The sequence below is a fragment of the Danio aesculapii genome, chromosome 16, assembly GCF_903798145.1.
Source record: "Danio aesculapii chromosome 16, fDanAes4.1, whole genome shotgun sequence".
Lineage (NCBI taxonomy): Eukaryota > Metazoa > Chordata > Actinopteri > Cypriniformes > Danionidae > Danio > Danio aesculapii.
The window spans coordinates 4,534,349-4,556,143 of record NC_079450.1 but is presented as its reverse complement, the minus strand read 5'-3'; the positions used below and the strand labels follow the sequence as shown (position 1 = coordinate 4,556,143).

General features: G+C 31.4%; 1 protein-coding gene across 1 annotated transcript in view; it reads left to right on the top strand.

Annotated features, from left to right (window-relative positions):
* Positions 1-659: 659 nt before the first annotated feature.
* The window catches only part of LOC130243039 (mannosyl-oligosaccharide 1,2-alpha-mannosidase IC), a 327,298-nt gene continuing 306,162 nt past the window's right edge, over positions 660-21,795 (top strand). The window contains exon 1 of the mRNA XM_056475074.1: positions 660-2,620. Coding sequence (XP_056331049.1) covers positions 2,072-2,620 — 549 coding nt within the window. The 5' untranslated portion in view covers positions 660-2,071. The remainder of the gene's footprint in view (positions 2,621-21,795) is intronic.

The window sequence follows — 21,795 nt, the reverse complement described above, 5'->3', positions numbered from 1 at the left end:
GACCTACCTGAGCTCGAACTCCCCTCTCGCCCTTCTAACGGGAGGGAGCCCCGGGCTCGAGTATATTACGAGCTCAGGGCTCTCTCCCGGGACAGCATGCCAAATACGCTTTATTGATTAGCAGCTAAGTGTGAACTCTTGAAAGTGTTGTGAAAAGGAATGGCAACATTACAGAGTGGTAAACGCTTTACTGTTACAACTTTTTATGAATGTGGAAAAGTGATCTAATTACAGTAACTATGATGACAAAAAAAGATTAATTGAATTTACTGATTTTTTAAAAGAAATATTAAATTTAGTAATGTTCAACTTTATTTGTTTGTTTAAATTCAGCCCATATAAATTGTTTGCAACCACTTACCTTAAAAAAATAATTAAATCAAATAAATCCTATCGCCAAGTAATATTGCCATGTATATCATTATTTAAAGAAATGTTTCCATTAAAAATGACTTTAGAAACAAGCAACGCAAGTCCTACTGTACATGCATTTCTCAACTACTTAAATCCAACTGCAGTATATTATTTCTCTGAGCTCCACGCATCCAGTACCCGAACAGGCCACACGGTGGTGTTGTCGACTCACTGAATCTCCGGCTCGGTTCAGTAAATGACTCGCTCCCCCACACCACCACTGCTGATCAAAGGCGTTTGCAGAGAGCAGATCAGACCGCCCAGGAGAACCGGACACTCACAGCTCCACTCGCCTGCTGTTTGCGGATCATATCGGCATCATTTCAAGCCGTTTTCAGCGAGACTCTTCCCCGCAGAGTACGCCTACCATCGGCGTGCATTTCCTTCCGTGCTTCTGTGGCGCGCGCGGAAGAGAGCGCGCAGTAATAATGGCAAGATACGGCGTGTTTTCGTTAGATTGCATTTCCGAAGAATGATCCATCCATCAGTCGATCGCATTTCACGAGCACAGACGTCCTCCTTTATGCACTGGACGTAGACTTTCATGCGCAGGGGAGAGTTTTTGAGCATGCACGGCGCATAAGCAGAGGAAACCAACAGTTTTTGCAAACACTTGGACCGCATTTCGCCGTCGCGTCGCCTCTTGATTCGATCTTTGGATGTATTTTTGCGGCTCTTGTCTGCTGGAGTGATGTGCATTGTGGCAAACGCGCGTAGATGATATGAAGTAACCTGCGATGTTGCAATTTTGGGGGTTATCTATTGAGATATGTCTTGTTTCGTTCTGCAAACTTCAGCATTGCACTGTTTGGCCATGAGACTTGATCATCAGCGTCATTAGAAAGCAGTTGTGTGTAAGAATATGGATGCTTGATTTTTAATGCAAGGGGTTTGATGTGCATTAACGTCACTTTCTAAATTACAGCGAGTCTCATTAACTTCAGAAAGCTTGCTTTTTAATTAATGCGTTTTAGTGGGTGGTCATTAATGCTATGCATGACATTTTAGCTCTCTTAAATGCTGCTTTTGACTTTATAAAGTGCATTCAAGTTTAGTTCAGCATCGTCAACGTGTTTGCGGTCACCTTAATATACAAGGCATTTTAAATGCATTAATGTCATGCATGTTGGCTGTGCATGCGCATACAGACTACTTTAATGCATTCAGAATGCATTCATAACCCCATTGCTTTTCGTACTAATTTAGCCCCATTGTCATTTCTCCAGAAATCATTATATGTTTGATTGGCGTTGTGTGTGATACTTGTGAATATTATTTATAATATCCTGCTTTAACCTCACAGAATACACTCAAGTCCATCAAGTTTCAGATTCATCTCCTAGATACGCGTCGTTGTCATCTTTAGGAGGCAGTGTGTAGATACTTTTGTCCGAGTCGCATGCTGGTTTGCCAGATGAGATGTTCTGAAACTGAAGGAAACCGCTGTTGACACTGATGCGCAATGACGCTCTTGCTGTGCGCGAATGTGTCGACTCCACCTGTAGTTTCTTAAATCGATTGATCCTGATAGATTTGGGCACTGTGAACAGGCTAGAGTTCATTCTGCGCTTTCTAGCACACCAGAAACACGTGGGGTTTGATCGCACGCATAGTGTGTTTTTATTTCCGTACATTAGTGTAGTATCGCGCGTATTAAATGGTGCTGCGAAAGTTACCCGGTGTCTCCGCATCGGGCATGGGGCTTCGTCTTTCTCAGAAATTCGTCTTTCTGCTGTTCCTCTCGGGCTTGGTCACTCTGTGCTTCGGGGCGCTTTTCTTCTTACCCGACAGCGTGCGTCTGAAGCGCATTTTCCTCTCCAAAAATGAGAGTCCCGCGGTGACCGTGGGCTCCGACAACGAGCTTTCCAAAAAGATGCCCGGGGACCCAGAGCATCAGCGCGCGGGTTTAAAGGGTGCTGAGGCCAATCTCAAACTGAAAGTGAGCCGCAAGCCCTCGGTCACCCATGGAGCGAGAACCGTGGAGAGATCGGTTGGAAGCCGGGCGCAGGACGAGTGGAGCCCGGCGAGGGCGCATGAACCAGCGGCCAGGGACGAGCGGGTCACCGCGGCGGCTCATAACCGGGAACACAGCAGCTCTTTCAACTATGAGGCGTTTAAAAAGTGTCTCCTGAAACCAGCTCTGGGAAAGGACCAGGGAACTCCATCTGACTCCGAGACGCTTCAGAGGAGGGAGAAAGTCAAAGAGGTGAGATGGATGATATTATTGTTATTATTAATGGCTGGTGTTGTGTGTGGAAGACCATTTCTGCCACACCAAGAAAAGATCACATTTGTTTAATCATAATTATGAGATAATGAGTCATAATTATGATACAGAAAGGCTGTTATGTAATTGTTAATGTTCCAAACTTTAAGACGAATCATTTGGTGGCAGCAGGGCTTTTAGTTGTGCAGTACCAAAGTTGTGGAAGTGTTTTTGTTCAGGATAATGATGTTTTGCTGTATTATTTGCTCGCTATATACTGTACGGTGTCATTGAGTGCTTTAAAAGGCTTATTATGATATTACTATTATTATTAACGGTGTTATTATTATTGTTAATGGATACACATTACATCTAAAAATGATGTTCGCCGTTTGTTCAGAATACTTATTTAAAATAAGAGTGTTTTGTGAGAAACTCAATTATTTTGTGTTCAATCCACTTAAATTTGTAAAAGCTAATAGGTTTATTTAATTCCTTTAAGTTGTCCCAATACAAATCGGACCCAGCATTCATATACAGTGTAGACACAGTCGAAATTATTTTAAGAATTGTTTGAGATATAAGTCATATTTTAAAGTGATATTTCACCCCAAAGTGAAAATGTAGATTGAGGTAAAGTTGGTTTTATATTGACACATTCAGACTTTCTCCTTAATTAAAAAGTATTCTTTGCTGAATTCTCAATAGTGAAATCATATAAGCAGCCACCGACTACCAAAGTACAAGTTCACAGTTATATAAATGGTGCTAATGTTGTTTTGAAGTCATATCCACATCTGATTTCATACAGAATATTCAAAGTATCATGGTAAACACTATAGGGAGCGTGTCACAAGTTGTCATTGAACGAATGAGCGAATATAAAACCAACTTTACCTCAATAAAATGTAGTCACTGTTAACTGGGCATCAAGCAGTTCCAAACCTTTATAAGTTTCTCTCTACTGTTGAACACAAAAGAAGATATTTTGAAGAATGTTGGAAACCAGTAACCATAGGAAAAACAAATATACAATGGAAGTAAATTGTTTCAGGTTTTCAGCATTCTTCAAAATATCTTCTTTTCGGTTCAACAGAAGAAACAAAGTCATAAAGGTTTAGTAGGCTGAGTAAATGATGACAGAATTTTCAGTTTTGGTTGAACAAGTGAATCAGAATCAGAAATCAGAATCAGAAAGAGCTTTATTGCCAGGTATGTTCACACATACGAGGAATTTGTTTTGGTGACAGAGCTTCTACAGTGCAACAGGATTACAGAGACAGGACAATAAACAGATCATAAATATATTTAAAAAAATTATAGAAGTAAGTAGTGAGTGCAAATATACAAATTGACAAATATGTACGTGTTTATTACTATATACAACGTTATATGTGCAGCTGTTATGTGCAAATTGGCATGTAAAGTGTGTTGTTAAATAAGTGTATACGTGTATAAAAGTGTATAGCAAGTAGTGATGTTGGTTCCACAATTATTATAAAAAAAAAAATAGTGAAGTCTTGAGACAAGTCAAATCTTTATTTTGTAATGAGGATATGATGAAAATACTAGAAAATCATATCATAAAAATCATCATCATCATCAACATATGGTAGCAAATAGGAGATCATGATTAAAAGTCATATATCAGCGTAATTGTTTTGGTCTCTTTTACGGTTCACTCAAAACACAAAAGAAGATATTTTGAAGAATGTTGGAAACCGGTAAACATCAATATGAGCAAATATACAATGGAAGTTAATGGTTACAGGTTTTTAGCATTCTTTAAAATATCTTCTTTTCTGTTCAACAGAAGAAACAAAGTCATAAAGGTTTAGTAGGCTGAGTAAATGATGACAGAATTTTCAGTTTTGGTTGAACAAGTGAATCAGAATCAGAAATCAGAATCAGAAGGGGCTTTATTGCCAGGTATGTTCACACATACGAGGAATTTGTTTTGGTGACAGAGCTTCTACAGTGCAACAGGATTACAGAGACAGGACAAAAAACAGATAATAAATATATAAAAAAAAATAGAAGTAAGTAGTGAATGCAAATATACAGATTGACAAGTGTATGTACATGTTTATTACTATATACAACGTTATATGTGCAGCTGTTATGTGCAAATTGGCATGTAAAGTGTGTTGTTAAATAAGTGTATATGTGTATAAAAGTGTATAGCAAGTAGTGATGTTGGTTCCACAATTATTATTATAAAAAAAAAAAAGTGAAGTCTTGAGACAAGTCAAATCTCTATTTTGTAATGAGGATATGATGAAAAAACGAGAATCATATCATGAAAATCATCATCATCAACATATGGTAGCAAATAGGAGATCATGATTAAATGTCATAATTCAGCGCAATTGTTTTGGTCTCTTTTACGGTTCACTCAAAACTTGAACACAAAAGAAGATATTTTGAAGAATGTTGGAAACCGGTAAACATCAATATAGAAAAAGCAAATATACAATGGAAGTTAATGGTTACAGGTTTTCAGCATTCTTTAAAATATCTTCTTTTCTGTTCAACAGAAGAAAGAAAGTCTAATAGGTTTGGAACAAGTTAATGTTGAATAAATAATGGCAGAATGTTCAGTTTTGAGTGAACTACCCATTTAAGAAGAAAAAGTCGCAAGACATAACAAGTAAAATCTATGCTACACTATAATAGTAGTATAGTTATAAGTAGGGCCAAACAGAATCTGCTGACATTTTGTGCTATTTTTGCAGAGATTTTTTAAAAAATCTGTGGATTTATGTGGAATGATTTTGGGAGAATCGTAACTAAAAACTTCATATATGAAGTAAAAAATAATACCTTTTTAACTTTTATTTAATGTTTACAATAAAAATCCAATTAGATCCACTTTATTTGGTAAACAAAGCAAGTCTCTCATATAATATATCTACTACAAAGACAGGAAATATTACTGTACAAACTGCATTGTACATAAATCAGATGAACATTTTCATATTAGTCAATAATTATACTGTAATTAATTTAAAAACTGAATAAATATAGATTCACACACATTTACACACAAGTAAATAAACAGAATCAACGATGGGCTAAAAATCTGCAGAAATCTGTGCGCGCAGATTCCGTGTAGGCCTAGTTATAAGATATGACTAGGCCTGTCACAATAATCAATGTATGGACTTATCCTTATCGCACAACACATGGACACGACCTCAATCATGTTTGTTGATGCAATATATATCACCAATACATAAAACCAATTCTAGCAACATTTTAGCTGAATGCGCAACATCTCTATATCTAATGGAGGATTCAGTGTCAGTATGGTTAAAAGCACCAGAGAATTTACTATAAATTACTATAGTATATTTTCATTTGGGTGTCTGACAGCTGAAAATAGATCTGGCAGCAGCCTCTGTTACTCCAGCACTTTTTATGTTAACATTTATTATTATTTATTTAGGATATGCGTTTCATTCTGATTCCAATGCCTCATTACAACATTGCTAAAATGACTATAATTAAATTAAATATACTTCAGAATAAAATAGGATGTGTTTTTTGTAAGAGTGTACTTGCATTGTGATGATTGTATATTGTCATTCTGGCTTTATATAATGAAATAATGGTCTAAAAATGACAATAATATTGTTTATCTCAATATATTTTGGTGCGATATATCGTACAACACAGAATAGATATTGTGACAGGCCTAGATATGACGTCAAAAGTTGATCTTATGAGTCAATTTCATGACTGATATCATTTCATATACTTGGTCAAAAGTAAAAATAATATCCCATTTCATTAAGTTTAACTTAATAGGTCAATTATAAGATGACTCCATCCATAATATGGTCAAAATACAAGATCCTGATTACAGGCAAATGTCATAATTTAGCATATCTATTTGCTCTCATTTATGAAAGCTTTAAAGGGACAGTTTACTCAAAACTGACTACTCTATCATCATTTACTCATCCTTCACTTGTCACAAACCTTCACGAGCTTCTTTTTTTCTGTTGAGAAATTTTGAGGAAGGCTGAAAACCTGTAACCATTGACTTCAATAGCATATGTTTTTCCTATGGAAGTCAATGATTACCAGGTTTTAACATTTTTCAAAATATCTTCTTTTGTGTTTGTAATAGTTTATAAGTTACTATTATAGGATCAAAGGTCAATTCTGAACTATAAAGCCATTGTTATGAAAGTCAAAGTCATAATACCCTCTCATGATTGCGATACGCTTATATAATAAAGACCACTATGAAGTCGTAATATGTAAATTACAACTGCAGTTTAGTTAGTAAGGTAACTTTTTTTTTTGTCCACGTAGGCCGTGGGGATATTTATTCGCAGTGTACACTCACAGAGACATCTGACAATTTCACATTTGGCATTTGTGTAAGTAAATCATTTAAAAGCCTAAAGTACCATTGTACCCCTACTGTAATCAATCTATCGATCTATCAATCTAATATGTTAAATTAAAATAAATATCCAGTCTACTGGCCATCAACTTTAATTGCTTGAGGGATAAATAAGTTTGACCTATTTCTTTATTCATTCATTCATTCATTCATTTTCTTTTCGGCTTAGTCCCTTTATTAATCCGGGGTCGCCACAGCGGAATGAACCGCCAACTTAACCAGCATTTGTTTTATGCAGCGAATGCCCTTCCAGCCGCGACCCATCACTGGGATAGACATACACACTTATTCACAAACACATACACTACGGACAATTTAGCCTTCCCAATTCACCTGTACTGCATGCCTTTGGACTTTGGGGGAAACCGGAGCACACCCACGCGAAGACAGGGAGAACATGCAAACTCCACACAGAAACGCCAACTGATCCAGGCTCGAACCAGCGACCTTCTTGCTGTGAGGCGACAACACTACCTACTGCGCCACTGCATCGCCCTATTACTAGCATTCATGTTGTTATTCTTACAACTTAAAAGATCACAGCAGACCTTGCTAGCTAGCTAGTTCCACTATTGCACAGTGTTGCCATTTGGCAACACACACATTTTCTCCATTTACAAAAAACTAATTTGATTTTATAAAATTGGAGTTGTGAATATGTCATCATAACTTACTGGAGGTGATGTCTCAGATTTTTTTGTGGATCTGACATCATTTGATCCTTTGTTTTTATCGACGTTTAGATTTGCATTTAGCAACTACTCACAATAAACGCCAGTCTGTCAGAAATTGCGCTACAGAAAAACACTGCATGTCATGTGACTTATCCAAAGCACATCATTGGCTACTGTAAGGCCTTCTCTTTCCAACAGAAAAAAAAAATTACGTTGGTCTTAAAGAAACAGTGGCAGGGAAATGAACATAAGTATCATGTTGTCAAATGGTTACACCCTGCAGTAGAGGGATAAAGTAAAAAATAGTCATAAGTGTAACAAAAACAAAGTCAACTATTAAGTAATAATGACTTTTTATTCAATCCTTTCTACCTTTTTTTATCATACACTGTTAAAAAATGCTGTGTTTCACACAATTACTTCATGTCGTTCCCAGCGGGCAGATATTGGTGGCCCTAAACAATTACAGCCAGTTCAATTTATTTTATTTTATTTATATTTAATTAATTATTTTGGCTGTCTTTTTCTTATCACTCAATCATGTTTTTTACATTTGCATCTAAACGCAATCTCTACATTTTAAATTATTTATTTTCTTCAAATTAATTCACAACTGAAAACAATAATACTATAATTAATACAATTAATACTATAATAATTAATAACTAGTTCATTTTTAAAACTAAACTCTGACCTGATGCTACTGCTGGAGCGTAATAATGTTACTGCTGGATGTAATAAATTAAATAAAAATATGTAATTAAAGGTAAACATTTTATTTGTTAGACCCTCACCATTCAAAATAGTGAGGGTCTAACAAATAACGAATACTTATTGCGGCTGCTTTATTGGTTAAATCCGCTCCTGGTCATCCCAACACAAATCGATTTAGTTAACTTTAATTGTTTTTTACAAATTTAAGTGGACTGAACATAAAACAATTAAGTTGTCCTCAAATAAAACTCAAGAATTGTGTTAATTCAGCTCATTTTAATTAAGTAGTTTGAACAAGCAGTAATAAAAGCCATTTTTTTGAGTGTACGACTTTCTTTCAATTATGACCTGTTATTATAATTATTTTATTTGCCTTATGTGTCAGAAATGAGCTTCTGGAGTTGTGTTGCCTGAAAGATTGCAGGTTTGAAGCTTGTCAGATGTGTTACTCCAGTGTGATGATTACACCGCTGAAAAGTGTCACTTGGGATAAAAGTGTTTAAGTGAGAAATTAGCGCTAATTTGCTTGACGGATCTGAAGATGTCAGTGTGTTTACTCTGAGATAAAATAAAGAGTCTGGGCAATGTGTTACACTTTATAAATCATTATTACATATTGAAAAAAATGGCTTGCATATTAAGGGATTTAAGGAAAATTGACAGCACAGGCTCATTATGAAAAGTACCCCCGTATACATTTCTGGAGAGCGCAAAATATGTAGCCAGAGCTGCTTCTTTTTTTTATTTTTATTTTTTGCAGTTTTTTTTAATGGATTGGCTTTGAAAACACTGTCAGTTGGGTTTAGGAAAGTTATTGGGTGCAATCGATGCTTTTTAACACACTATTGGTTGGGTTAAGGGAAGTGGGTGTGTGAGGTTATTGGTCGGTCAGTCAGTCAGTCAGTCAGTCAATCAGTTAGTCAGTTGACTGTGGCCTCTGGTGGATTTACGTTAGGACAGCAGGTGTGAATGGTACATGCAAGAGAAAGACAAGAAGACAAGCATCACACTGTAAATGAATATCTGTTAATTCAGTGTTTCCCAACCCTTTTCCTGGAGGCACACCAACAGTACATATTTTGGATGTCTCCCTTACCTGACTAATTAACTTCAGGTTTTGGAGTCTCTTCCTATGTTCTAATTAGGTGATTCAGGTGTGTTTGATTAGGGAGACATTGAAAATGTGTACTGTTGGTGTGCCTTCAGGAACAGGGTTGGGAAACACTGTGTTAATTAACAGTTTCCATATTTTGTTTTGCATTTATTTACGGTTGTGAATTGCATTATGGGATGTTCTTTGCTCTGTTGACTTAATGTTGAGAATTCAACTCTACAGTTTAACAAAGTGACTTTTATTGACATTTTAGTCGTTTTAATTACTATAATGTACAGTTTAAGAAATAATATATAGAGAAATAAGTCAACAGAAAACACTGTCGGTTTAATACAAGGTTTCTGTAGTGTAATATACAACACCAACCCAATATAGCACTTTAAACTATAAAAAATGTTCATAACAGTCACTTAATTGCATTTTTCAAAGATTAAAATTGTTATAAGAAAGATCAAGGTTCCTTAATGCAGTAAATATATGGGGAAAAATCAAAACATGAATCACAAAATACAGAGGACGGCTCGTTTATGGATCGTTTTTACAGTGGACTTACACAGAAGCAAGCAAACTTTTCAATGGTTTGATTCACATTTATTGACACCTTTGAAAACATTTCATAGATTGTATGGAAAAGAGCATTGAATTTAGCAATTAAAGTAAAAAATAAATCAATTGTGGAGTTGCAAACTTCACTATTAATTACATTAATCAGTCTGTGTTCAGACTAGGGCTGCATGAGCTGACATTGTGATATTTTGTTTTGCTGTGAGATATATTGTGATGTGAATAAAATTTCAGCAGATGATTTGAATAGCTCTATTTGAAAAGAAATTGATTAATTTATATTGACTGGGATAGGCATGAGCTGGTATAAGATTCTGAAGGTATGATAACCTTGGATAAAAATATCACGGTTTCACGGCATCATGGTATTGTGATCACTGCTTTAAAATGTATTTTTTTAAGTGTCTGGGTAAAAAACTAAAACTTTTTTCCCTTTTTAAAACAAAATATTCTCTTTTTTGAAAGATTAAAAATATTTAGCAGCAGTAAACACGTCATGCTAAATAATTAAAATGAATCATTGACTTCTGCTGTCTTAATTTGTTTCAAAAACACTGATTTTTTTTTTACCATTTAAAACTGCATCTTTTGATGGAGATACTGTAAAAATGTAAATAAAAAATCTTACACATATCTTAGGAACGGTATTCCTAAGGCGAATTTCAAAACCTTGACTTTTCCAAACCGAGGTATACCTTGAAAACGGTTATCGTTCCATGCCTATTCTGGGATGATCAAGTGTTTTTCCACACAGTGTATCTGCATAACACATAAAATACTTCAAGCAAAAATAAATAAATAAATAAATAAATAAATAAACAGTCCGTTATGGTTTTCTGCAGAGTTTAACAGTATTCAAGTACAGAAATTGAACAATTGAATGTAAATTAACATGGTCATCATTGTATAAAAAATTAACAAGTAATAATATATAATAATTTCTTTACATTGTATTCTTTATTAAATAATCTAATCCTGAGATGTGACTATTATATACACACATTGCGATATCAATGCTCAATCTATATATTGTTCAGCCTTAGTTCAGACGTTAAATACAGTATGTCTGTCCATTATAATGTACAGTGGTTTCTAATAATGTAAAATCTATAAAGCAAAAACATTACATGATTGTTTAGGGCCACCAAGCATTGGAGTCAGAATGCGAAAACACATATCCTAAACAAATAATAATAAATATTACAAAAAAGTGCAAGGTAAAGAGTAACAGAGGCTTCGATATCTGCTACCAGATCTATTTTCACTCGTCAGACACTCACATGAGAATATACCATAGTAATTTATAATAAATACTATAGTGTTTTTTAACCATACTGACTCTGACAGCTCCAGTTGAGATGTTGTGCAATCAGCTAAAAATGTTGCTAGAATTGTTTTTTATGTAGGCGATATACTGTATATCGCATCACCAAAAAGGATGGTCATGAGGACATGTGTTGTGCCGTAAGTTCATATATTAATCATTGTGACAGGCTTATTGACATTTTATTTAGTCTCTTTTATAAAAGCCTTAAAGGGACAGTTCACCCAAAACTCATTTACTCACTATTCACTTGTTTGAGTTTCTTTCCTCTGTTGAACACAAAAGAAGATATTTTGAAGAATGCTGAAAAACTGTTACCATTGACTTCGCTAGCATTCCTTTTTCCTATGTACGTCAATGGTTTTTAAAATTTTTCTCATAATGTTTCGTGTTCAGCAGTAAAAAGAAACTCATTAGGGTTTGAAACCACTTGATGGCGTGTAAATAGTGTGTTAATTTTAGTTTTCGGTGTGAACTGTCCCTTTAAGAGCAGAGTAAACATCACTCCCATACTCTTTTATGAAACTTTGAACATAATTCAAGTCTGAAGGGGTTAAAATATGCAACCAAATGCATATAATGCATCTGAAACACTTGTTTTTGACAATAACTATCCCTGATCTCCTCACACTGTGCTCTAATTTCAGATAATTAGTGATGCGTGACACTTTCTATCTGTCACTTATCTCGGGCGCTCAGGCTTCAGTATGTTTTAGTGACAGTTGTTTGAAGCTGCTGGTTTGACTCCAGATAAAAGCACTCTCTGCTCTCGCTTTGATATGTGAAATACAGGCGTTGGCTGGACCCTTTTTTTTTTTGCTGCTGCTTCTGGTGAATCACTGATGGCTGCCGCTGTTTTCGGTGCACTACTGAAACCTCTTATATCAGAATGAGGTTCGCTCTCACATTGGGGATGAATGAGACACCTGAAAAATGCATACAGGTGCTTCAGTTATTATTTGCGTAACCAACATTAGTGCTGCGTCATTTAGTTTTGAGAGGTAAAAGTGCTTGTTCTGTTTTTATACTAAACATTAGTATTATTGTTAATGTTTTGGCGTTAAGTATTGAATTTCAGAGTCTGACTAACCCTCATATTCAGTTCAAGTTTGTGTGTGTATATATAGCGCTTTTCATATGAATTATTGTTTTGAAAGCAACTTTACAAAAAGATAACTACATTACAGAGTTGTGTGTAGATTTTTATATGAATTATGCTGTGTATATGTTTATAAATGAATATTTTTTTTTATCCATTTCTCATTATTTATCCATTATTTATATATATATATATATATATATATATATATATATATATATATATATATATATATATATATATATATATATATATATATATATATATATATGGTGTATATATATATATATATATATATATATATATATATGGTGTGTGTGTATATATATATATATATATATTATAGTGTGTGTATATATATATATATATATATATATATATATATATATATATATATATATTATAGTGTATATATATATATATATATATATATATATATATATATATATATATATATATATATATGGTGTGTGTGTATATATATATATATATATATATATATATATATATATATATATATATATATATATATATATATATATATATATATATATATATATATATATATATATATATATATATATATATATATATATATATATATATATTTATGGTGTGTGTGTATATATATATATATATATTTATATATATATATTTATAGTGTGTATATATATATATATATATATATATATATATATATATATATATATATATATATATATATATGTGTGTATATATATACACACATATATACATATATATACATATATATATATATATATACACATATATATATATATATATATATATATATACACACATATATATATATATATATATATATATATATATATATATATATATATATATATATATATATATATATATATATATATATATATATATATATATATATATATATATATGTATGTGTGTGTATGTATGTATGTATGTATGTATGATGTGTATATATATATATTGTTTTGTACAAGTATTTTACGTCTATTGTGTTTTTAGTTTATATTTTGGAGCACTTATGTGTTATTTTAGGTCATCTTTTGTGTGTGTTAGAGAAGTAAAACTCCCTGTGGTTTGGTGCAGCATTAAAAAAGATGACCGAACTCTCATTTTGAGGTGAATTTTTCCTTTAAATGTCAGAGTGGAATTGCTGTTTGTTCAGGTTCACGCTGTTTCACAATAGTTCAAGAGTACGGTTCAGCTGGCTGACATCATATTGATTTTCTCTAACTTGCTAAAGTCTTTTTTTTTCTCCAGACTTTGTGTAATGAATATCAGTGGAATCCAGAGCAGTTATATAGTTATATATCTATAGCTGAATATCTGCTTTGAATTTTCTATTGTTATATCAGATTTCACTGTGTCAGAAATGTTGGAGGCTTTCCAGAGCCGCAGGATATTTATGGAGCGCTGCGGTGGGAAAAGTAGGGTTGAACTGTGTTTCTTACCTTGCTGGAGGTGAACGTGAAAGAAAACAAGCACAATTTTTAACATGTTTATGTGAAATATTATTTGTTATACTGCTGTAATCTGGTTTTGAGGGAAGCAAGAAAACAAGTGTGGGTGGAGCTTTCTTGTGCATCAGTAAGTGATTGGATGAGCTGAAAAGGGAGTGACCTAAAAGTTGACAAGGAGTTGACAATCAGTGGATAAGAAAAGTTATATATTTTAATATAAAAATAGATTTATTAATATATAAGTTATTAATATATAATTTATAATTAATATAAAATATAATATATATATATATATATATATATATATATATATATATATATATATATATATATATATATATATATTATATTTATTATAATTAATGTATTATTAATTTTTTATTATTTAATGCAACAATGAATAAATTGATATAAAATGTTTTATATATATATATATATATATATATATATATATATATATATATATATATATATATATATATATATATATATATATATATATATATATATATATATATATATATATACATATATATATATATATATATACATATTGTGTGTGAGTGACCAGCTTTGTTTTGGTTTTAATTATTTTCTTGTTTGTTTGCTTACTTTTTCTTGAACAATATCTGTGTTATTTGCATAAAATGAAGCTTCATTTAGGACTATATTGTTGCATAAATTTTAATATCACTGCTTATTTTGAATAAATCAAACATAAATCAGTGCCTATTTTGCATAAATTACATCATGCACTTATCATAATTGCACCTTTTGCATTTGTGTGTACATATATATGTCTGTATACGGTATGTATATCAACTTATTTTGGCATTAATCAAACAAATCAATGCATGTTTTGCAGTATATTTCCATATTGCATTAAAAAAAACACGAATCACCAATTGTGGGTCAAAAGTTGGCATTATATATTATGTGACCCACTAATTTTTGGTTTGGCTTTGGTTTTAATACATTTTTTGTTTGTTGGCTTGCTTTTCATAAACGATATCTGTGTATTTTGCATGAAATAAAGCTTATTTTAGGACCATATTATGTATTGTTGCAAAAATTCTAATATCACTGTTTATTTTGAATGAATCAAACATAAGTCAGTGCCAATTTTGCATAAATTACATCATGCAATTATATATTTGCACCTTTTGCATTCGTGTTTATATATACAAACCTTATTTGGCATCAAACAAATAAATGCATGTTTTGCACACTTTTCATAAACGATCTGTGTTATTTGCATAAAACGAAGCCTATTTTAGGACCATATGAAGCATTGCTGCATACATTTTAATATCACTGCTTATTTTGAATAAATCAAACAAGTCAGGGCATACATTTGCATACATTAAATAAAGCAATTATTATATTTGCACCTTTTGCATTTGTGTTTATATATATGTATATGTATATATATATATATATATATATATATACACCTTTATATACACCTATATATACAGTTTAAGTTGAATTATTTTTTCCTTAATTTCTGTTTAACAGAGAGATTTTCTCAACACATTTCTAATCATAATAGTTTTAATAACTCATTTCTAATAACTGATTTATTTGATCTTTGCCATGAAGACAGTAAATAATATTTGACTAGATATTTTTCAAGACACTTCTATTCAGCTTAAAGTGACATTTAAAGGCTTAACTAGGTTAATTAGGTTAACTAGGCAGGTTAGGGTAATTAGGCAAGTTATTGTATAACGATGGTTTGCTCTGTAGACTTTCGGAAAAAATATTGCTTAAAGGGGCTAATAATTTTGACCTTAAAATGGATTTAAAAAAATTAAAAACCGCTTTTATTCTAGCCAAAATAAAACAAATAAGACTTTCTCCAGAAGAAAAAATATTATCAGACATACTGTGAACATTTCCTTGCTCTGTTAAACATCATTTGGAAAATAAAAAAAAAAAGAAGAAAAAAAATCAAAAGGGGGCTAATAATTCTGACTTATACACACAGTATCTATCTATCTATCTATCTATCTATCTATCTATCTATCTATCTATCTATCTATCTATCTATCTATCTATCTATCTATCTATCTATCTATCTATCTATCTATCTATCTATCTATCTATCTATCTATCTATCTATCTATCTATCTATCTATCTATCTATCTATCTATCTATCTATATATTTATATTGTTTTGTACAAGTATTTTTCGTCTATTGTGTTTTGTGTATTGTGGGGCTAATAATTCTGACTTATATATATATACTACACTGAACTACACTGTTCCTATTTACTGTGACCTTTTATGTGAAGCTGCTTTGACACAATCTACATTGTATAAGCGCTATACAAATAAAGGTGAATTGAATTGAATTGAATATATATATATATATATATATATATATATATATATATATATATATATATATATATATATATATATATATATATATATATATATATATATACTGTATCAATTTATTTGGCATCAATCAAACAAAACAATGCATATTTTGCACAAAATGTCCATATTGCATAAATTGATCCACCAATTATGGGTCAAAAGTTGGCATTACATAATACGTGACCCACTATTTATTTTGCATAAATAAAACAAATGCATACTGCAAAAATCAGCATATTTGCATAAAAAATGCATAAATGAGAAGCGAGCTTTATATAATGCAGTCAGGAAGGAGTTGAGAATCTACCTTAAGGAAAAAGGTTTCAGAGATGAAGTTTATTTTGATGCAATTTAATGCAATGCAATGAATCATTCACAACAAAAAGCTGCAGCGTCGTTTGGGGCTTTGATGTAGTTGTTTTTTCTTTTTTCTTTTCTTGTCTGTTTGTGTATTAACCTGCTCTGACCTACTTGCATGTCATTTCAGTGATTCATGGAGGGTTTCAGTGTTGCGATTAAAGCCACACGCTGAATTAACTATTTAAGAATCGACTGTTTTTACATGAAGTGTTTGCACGGATGCCTCTGGCTTCCCTCTGTGCCACCTCCTGTCAGAGCCATGCATATTCATGTCTGACCTAATCATGATAAACAGCTCCATTAAATAATAATCTAGCGAGAATCACTGGCTGACATTGCTTTTTCAGACAGTGTCTTGTTTCGTCAGCAGACTATTACGATATGCTTCACTGTTCCATGCATTTCTCTTTTTTAATTATTTAATTTTTTTTTTTTGCTTTTTTGGATAAACTACTGTTTTTTTAGGGTTATTGTATATTAACACTGATTCAATAAGACTCCAATTACGGCTGTGCTGTTTGGGGAAAATATCTAATTGTGTTTTTCTTTTTATTTTTTTGGACCGATACTGCAATTGCGATTTGATTTCCAGTTTAAATTTGTAGTCAAGCTTCAGCTCAAAAATCTGTAAGCTGTGGCAACAATTCTGCGACAGCTCCTAAAAATGACTGGTTTTGTTTGGTGTCTGTGACTCAAAATATTCCCATATTACTAATGCTGTTTTTCTTTGATATTAATTCGTCTAATAATGCTTCTGAAGCAGGAGACGTCATAATCCCACTTGTCAGCGCTTTCCTGTTTGTTTTTAATTTTTTTTATTATGGACGTAGTTCGGTTGTGCAATTCTGACTGGGCAAATCGAAAGTGTGCTCACTCAATATATATATATATTATATTATATTATATTATATTATATTATATTATATTATATTATATTATATTATATTATATTATATTATATTATATTGCAACCTCTTGCAATTAACTAATCGCAACGTTTCAAATTGCGATTTTGATTAATCGTACCACCCTAACTCCAATATTGACCAATACAAATACAGGCTACCTTAACAGGTATGATAATAATAAAAATACTTAGTGTACTGCTTTGTATATATTCATTTATTTGTTTTCTTTAGGCAAGTTTTCTTTGTTATTGCATATTGTATAACGATGGTTTGTTCTGTTGACTATCGAAAAAAATATGGCTTAAAGGGGCTAATAATTTTGACCTTAAAATCGCTTTTAAAAATCACAAACTGCTTTTATTCTAGCTGAAATAAAACAAATAATATTTTTTCTTCTGGAGAAAGTCTTATCTGACATACTGTGAAAATTTCCTTGCTCTGTTAAACATCATTTGGGAAATATTAAAAAAAAAAAAAAAAAAAAAAAAAAAAAATCCAAAGGGGGCTTCAACGGTGTGTATATATATATATATATATATATATATATATATATATATATATATATATATATATATATATATATATATATATATATATATATATATATATATATATATATGTATATATATATGTATATATATATTATTTTGAATTCCATTTCTCAGGGAATATATTTTGCTGATTTGAACAAAACAGATTTATTAAAAAGATATATTTATTAAAATAATATTTTGGTCACCAAAGATCTAATAGAGAGAATACATTTAAATTCATGAGAAATATATATATATATATATATAAAATTACAAACTAAAAAAATTCATCCAATATGTATATATTTTTGTTTCTCTTGATTTTTAAAAAATATATATTTATTTAATATTTTTCCCTAACACAAATTTGGGCTACTAATTTTTAAACCTTTCCTCCGGGTGCTCCGGTTTCCCCCACAGTCCAAACACATGTGCTATAGGGGAATTGAATAAACTATATTGGCTGTAGTGTATGTAGTGTGAATGTGAGAGTGTATGGGTGATTCCCAGTACTGGGTTGTGCCTGTAAGGGCATCCGCTGTATAAAACATATGCTGGAATAGTTGGCGGTTTATTCCGCTGTGGCGACCCCTGATTAATAACGAGACTAAGCCGAAGGAATGAAGGAATAAACCGTTATGATAAGCTATTTTGTTAGTTTAGCTGCTTGCGATTTTTCTCATCATCACCTGATTATGGTTATGTTTTTGTCTGTGAATTAAAGGTATGTGTTAATCTGGCCGATGCTGTACAAAAATTACAATTAACAAATGAAACCGTAAAATTAATTTCTAAATTATTACAGTAAACCACCGTAGAAATGTTTAAAATGTAGAAATTAATTTTACGGTTTGCTTTTTTAGCCTATTTTAGGCCGGATTAATGTTTGATCTATTAACCAATGAAGTCTTCAAGCATTTGGCGTCGCTGTGAAAACCACTGAAAATACAATCTGTATATTAACATTCATTCATTTATTTTCCTTATTTATCAGGGGTCTGTAAAAGTTACACTGAAAAAAATTTAAAAGATTCCTTGGATTTACTCAATTTTTTTACGTTAAGTGGTTGCAAACCATTTATTTGGGCTGAATTTAAACAAACAAATTAAGTTGAACATTATTAAATTTAATTTGTTTGTTTAAATTCAACACAAATAAATTGTTTGCAACAGTTTTGCATGAGCTATTTTTTTTCGATAGTCTGTAGACCATCGAAAAAAAATAGCTTAAAGGGGCTAATAATTTTGACCTTTAAATGGTTTAAAAAAATTAAAAACTGCTTTTAAAAAAATCCTTGCTTTGTTGTTCTTTTTAAAATATTTCCCAAATGATGTTTAACAGAGCAAGGAAATTTTCACAGTATGTCTGATAATATTTTTTCTTCTTGAGAAAGTCTTAATTGTTTTATTTCAGCTACACTGTAAAAAATCTTATGTGCTATTTACAAAAAAAAATTGTGGTAACACTATTGCACGTATTATTTTTAAGTAAATTTCAAGACTTGATTTTTTTAGCAAAAACCACTTGAATGAATCATGTGAAAATTACTAAATGTTTTGAGTGATAAATGAAGATTTTAATATTATTAGCGGAATGTGCTTTTATAATTTAAGCTAATCCACCACCATTTACTCATATTTATTTTTTTTAACAAAAACCACTTGAAAGAATCATGTGAAAATTACTTGTTTTTTTAAGTGATAGATGATGATTTTAATATTATTAGTGGAATGTGCTTTTATAATATAAGCAAATAAATCACCATTTACTCAAATTAATTAATGAAAATTACTCATTCATAAAATGTAAAATATTTAATGTATAATGAAATACATACACAATACATTTAGGCCAAATATCATTTTATTACATGTTACACTGATAACAAAATGGTACAATATGTTAAACAAATCTATATAAAATTTACAGCAATGTTAATCTCTGATAAAAATTCCTTTATCCATGTCATGGAAAAAACTGACCTGTCAACTTTCCTTTGTAGGAATAGTCACATTTTAGACAATATTTGACAGAATTTGTGTATTGCAAACTTATTATTCGTTTCTTTGTAAGTGATTTTAATTTGTGGAATATTTGTATAAATCCAGTTCAGCGATTCTAGATTTTCCAGGCTAGCCATGACTCACTTATCCTCCAAGACAATGCAGAAGTCCTCATGGTTGGTCATCCCTCTGACAGACAGCAATTCTCTGTGCATTCCCACACTGTAAAATAAACATTTACGTTTATTATATTGAAATTATGCAGTTGTACATTTCAAATGTTTAAGGTTTACTAAAACACATTAAGGAAATATATTAATGAAATAAATCATTTCTTTTTATATCTGTGAACAGTAATTCTTCATAATGTTTGAGTATTTTGACTTATAATGGACAGGGTGTTCAAATGTATACTAGTGTACAGACATTTATAAAAACAAACCATGTTTATACAAGGAATAGTGCATTCAACAGTGTAATGCTTGAGCTATATATATTTTTGTAAGCATGCAAAAATATAAAATGCAGTTTTTGGAAGATCATAAATATCTGAAACAGTTTGAGACACTTACATTGCACTCCTGGATGAGCTCTTCATCTTATTCATACAGATAAACCAGCAACAGAGGACGACATCTCTCGATTCATCCCTGATTTAATGTGAGGTCTGATGCAAAAAAAGTGTAGAAATTAGTAATAATAATAATAATAATAATAATAATAATAATAATACACAAATAACATTATTAAAAATACCTGATGTATGGCACCCATTCTCTTTAGCAAAATCTGCCTCAATAAACTGCTCCTCTTTAGTGGGAAAACACTGCGAAAGTTTTCTTCATTAAACTGAAAAATGAAGCAAACAAATATTAGTATTTATGTACAGTATTATATATAAACAGTTCATTACATTACATCAGCAATGCTGTAAAAGGAACCTTATGAAATGGAAAAGCACTAGCTGTACATAAACCCCATTGAATAGCTAGCTAACTTAGCTTAGCTTAGATTTACCACTTAACAAGCTCACTGTTGTTCGTCTGCTTAACTGTTGCCTGATCATTGCTGTTAAATATTACGATGCAAATAATTTGTTTAACTTCATTATATAATTCAGAATGAACATTGAAGCAAATCAATTTCAAATAGGAATGGGTGGTTAAAAATACCCGTGTATCCCTATATACATCATATGGCAAAAACTAAGCTCCTGAACAAGTTTGAACAGCATGTGTCTTTCCTGAAAGAGCTTAGGCTATTTAAGACAATAAAATGATAAACTGTTAATGCTTACCTCTTAACATGCTCGCTGTTGATCTGCTCCTTCAAAATGTCGTCTGATCACTGCCGTTGTTGAGATTCAAATGCAAACATCTCAATCAAATCCACATAATTGAGTGAATTTTCTCAAAATAAACGTGAAGCCATCTTTCCTCAATTTTATTAGCTTAACTGGTTTCTCAAATTAAGCTTAGTAATTGCACTAGTTTGCTTAAAAAAATAAGTAAAATTTAAATCTTAGTTATATTAGCGAAATCTTCTTAATATTTTATAATAAATCCAGAATATCAATTTTTTAAAGAAAATATGCTCATTA